Raw genomic sequence first — 2,311 nt, forward strand, 5'->3', positions numbered from 1 at the left:
TTAAGGGGGGGGGGGGAGTGTGATCAGCTGGCTCACATGCTCAACTATCTCGACCCTGATCATGGCGGCCGCGGCGAGCGGCGGCCGGTCGTCGGCCAACCTCTTCACCAAAGACTGTTTACCACACTCACACAGCCGCCGCCACTGCCGTCATTGCCACTATAACCTTCATCGGCACCGTTATCGACATCAGTATCGGCATGGGCATGGGCATGGGCATCGGAATAGGAATCGTCATCACCACTTGCAACATCTCTCACGGACTTGGACCTGTGCTCTTGCCTCTGCCTCCACTTGCTCCGCCTCCTTCCGCCGCTGCCTCGGCCCGCTCCTTGGCAATCTGCTCAGCGCGCCACTGGAGCCGCTTCTTGTCGCGGATGGGGCCCTTACGCATGTCCTGCTCTCTCCCTCCCACACCCATGTCGCCCATCCTATGCATGAGTCCACGTGCTATGGCGTGGCGCCCTTCCTCTCCCCAGCTCACCGTCGACGTACTCTGCGCTCCTGCTGCTGCATGCGGTGGACTTGGAGGACGATCCCTGCCGTGACCACGCCCATGCCCACCAGCGCCCATCCAGACGCTCGCATGGCTAGCTATCCACCACCGCCTGCTGTTTGATGGCCCGAGTACTCGGCTTCAACTACGATGGGAAGCCGTCAAGGGCTGGCGACAAGTGGCGTCCCGCCGGCGCGTCATCACTCGACCACTACCGCAAAGGTCGTCACCGCCGGCTGGAGTGCGCGCTCAAAGGCATCGCGAGTAGGGGCATCCGGTGCGAGCGAGATCGGAATTCGCCCATACACATCGCGGGCCGCCAGATCCGCGCCGGCGCGGCACAGCAGGTAGACAGTGTCTGCCGCGCCCGCGGCTGCCGCCAGGTGTAGTGGCGTCGACCACTCGTGCTGCTCGGTCGGCGAGATCGGTGCGCCTGCGCGGATGAGCAGTTCGATCACCGCTGGGTGACCCGACTCGACTGCCATGTGTAGTGCAGACCGACCGTCTGGCCCGGTCGTGTTGACCGACGCGCCGGCTTGCAGCAATGTGTGGACGACTTCGATGTGTCCGCGCCGCGCCGCAATCATCAGCGCCGTCATACCCGACGCGTCCTTGCGGTCCAGAAACGCCATGACCAGCTGGTTGCGGTCACGGGTCTCGCGCCAGCTCTCGCCACCGCTCTTGTCGCCGCGCCACCCACGCCCGCGCACGATCCGCCCGCTGCGGCTCCGCCCATGGATCGACGCCCGCGACCTTGCCTGTGATCGCGCCCGCATCAGCGCCACAGATCGCGACCGAAACGCGTCCTCACTTGAACTCGGTGCACCTGTCAGCGGCACACCCAATGCCGACGTTGACCGGTCACCGCCTCTGAGTTGTCCCCGCAACGAGCCGGGCGACGAGCTCTGCGACTGCGACTTTGACTGCGAGCCAGACCGCCGCCCCCGATTGCCATCGTCAGACTTGTCAAATCCGCTCTCACCGTCACTGCTTCTGCTTGATCCCGGCACAGGGCCAGAGTCCGAGTCAGTGCCCGAGTCGGAGCTACTCGCTCTGCCATCCACTATCGGGCTACTCAACACCGAATTGATAAGCAGGCGGACGACGTTGGGCGCCTCGTACGTCGCCGCCACATGCATCGCATCGAGCGGAGACACACCAGCAGCCCGGGCCTGCTCCGGTGTCAGCGCTGGAAGGATGCGGCCGCGAGTCAACAAGTCCTCCACCGCCTGTGGATCGTCGATGCAGCACGCGTTGGCGTACTCTTCAAACAGCCGCGAGTGCGAGAGCACCGACGCCGCCCGTGGTCCCGAGCTCAGCAACTCCTCCGACTCGGCCACCAGGATCTTAAAGTTGAGCTCGACCATGTCCTCCACCATGCCCTTGTAATACGCCTTGGACTTGGTCGGCATCTGCTCCACCGGTTGGACTGGCCACGCCACCGAGCCCATCCCATCCAGCCCTCCTCCAGTCTCATATCCCTCGCCATTCCCACGATGATCGTCACGACCATGCCGATGGTGGCGAAGATGGTGGCGGTGGTGTTGGTGATGCTGATGATGGTCTACGCCCGCCCGTGCCTTCCGCAGCTGCGGCTCTCCTCCGCCGCCCGTCCTTGCCCACCCACGGCGCCCACCACCACCACCGCCAATGCTACCACCACTACCACCACCAGCATCAACCCCCACCCGGCCATGTCTCTTCATGCCCAACCCTCTCCCTCCACGACAAGTGGCTGCTGCCCCTCTCCGCCCCCAGCCTACAACCGTTACTCCTCTCCACCCCCTTCCTCACCCGGCCCGCCCGACCTACTGG

The 2,311-nt window shown here is 64.6% G+C and overlaps 1 protein-coding gene across 1 annotated transcript; it reads right to left on the reverse strand.

The window, feature by feature from the left end:
* Positions 1-499: 499 nt before the first annotated feature.
* AMSG_01507 (ankyrin repeat domain-containing protein) lies at positions 500-2,145 on the reverse strand. Its single transcript, XM_013906104.1, has one exon. The coding sequence runs from the start codon at positions 1,945-1,947 to the stop codon at positions 697-699; it is 1,251 nt and encodes a 416-aa protein (XP_013761558.1). The 5' UTR covers positions 1,948-2,145; the 3' UTR covers positions 500-696.
* Positions 2,146-2,311: the final 166 nt, after the last annotated feature.

The sequence above is a fragment of the Thecamonas trahens genome (genome assembly GCF_000142905.1).
Source record: "Thecamonas trahens ATCC 50062 unplaced genomic scaffold supercont1.6, whole genome shotgun sequence".
In the NCBI taxonomy this organism is placed as follows: domain Eukaryota; order Apusomonadida; family Apusomonadidae; genus Thecamonas; species Thecamonas trahens.

What these genes read in the sequence shown, in the direction of transcription:
- AMSG_01507 (XM_013906104.1), bottom strand. Translation starts at nt 1,947, where the DNA reads ATGGGCTCGGTGGCGTGGCCAGTCCAACCGGTGGAGCAGATGCCGACC.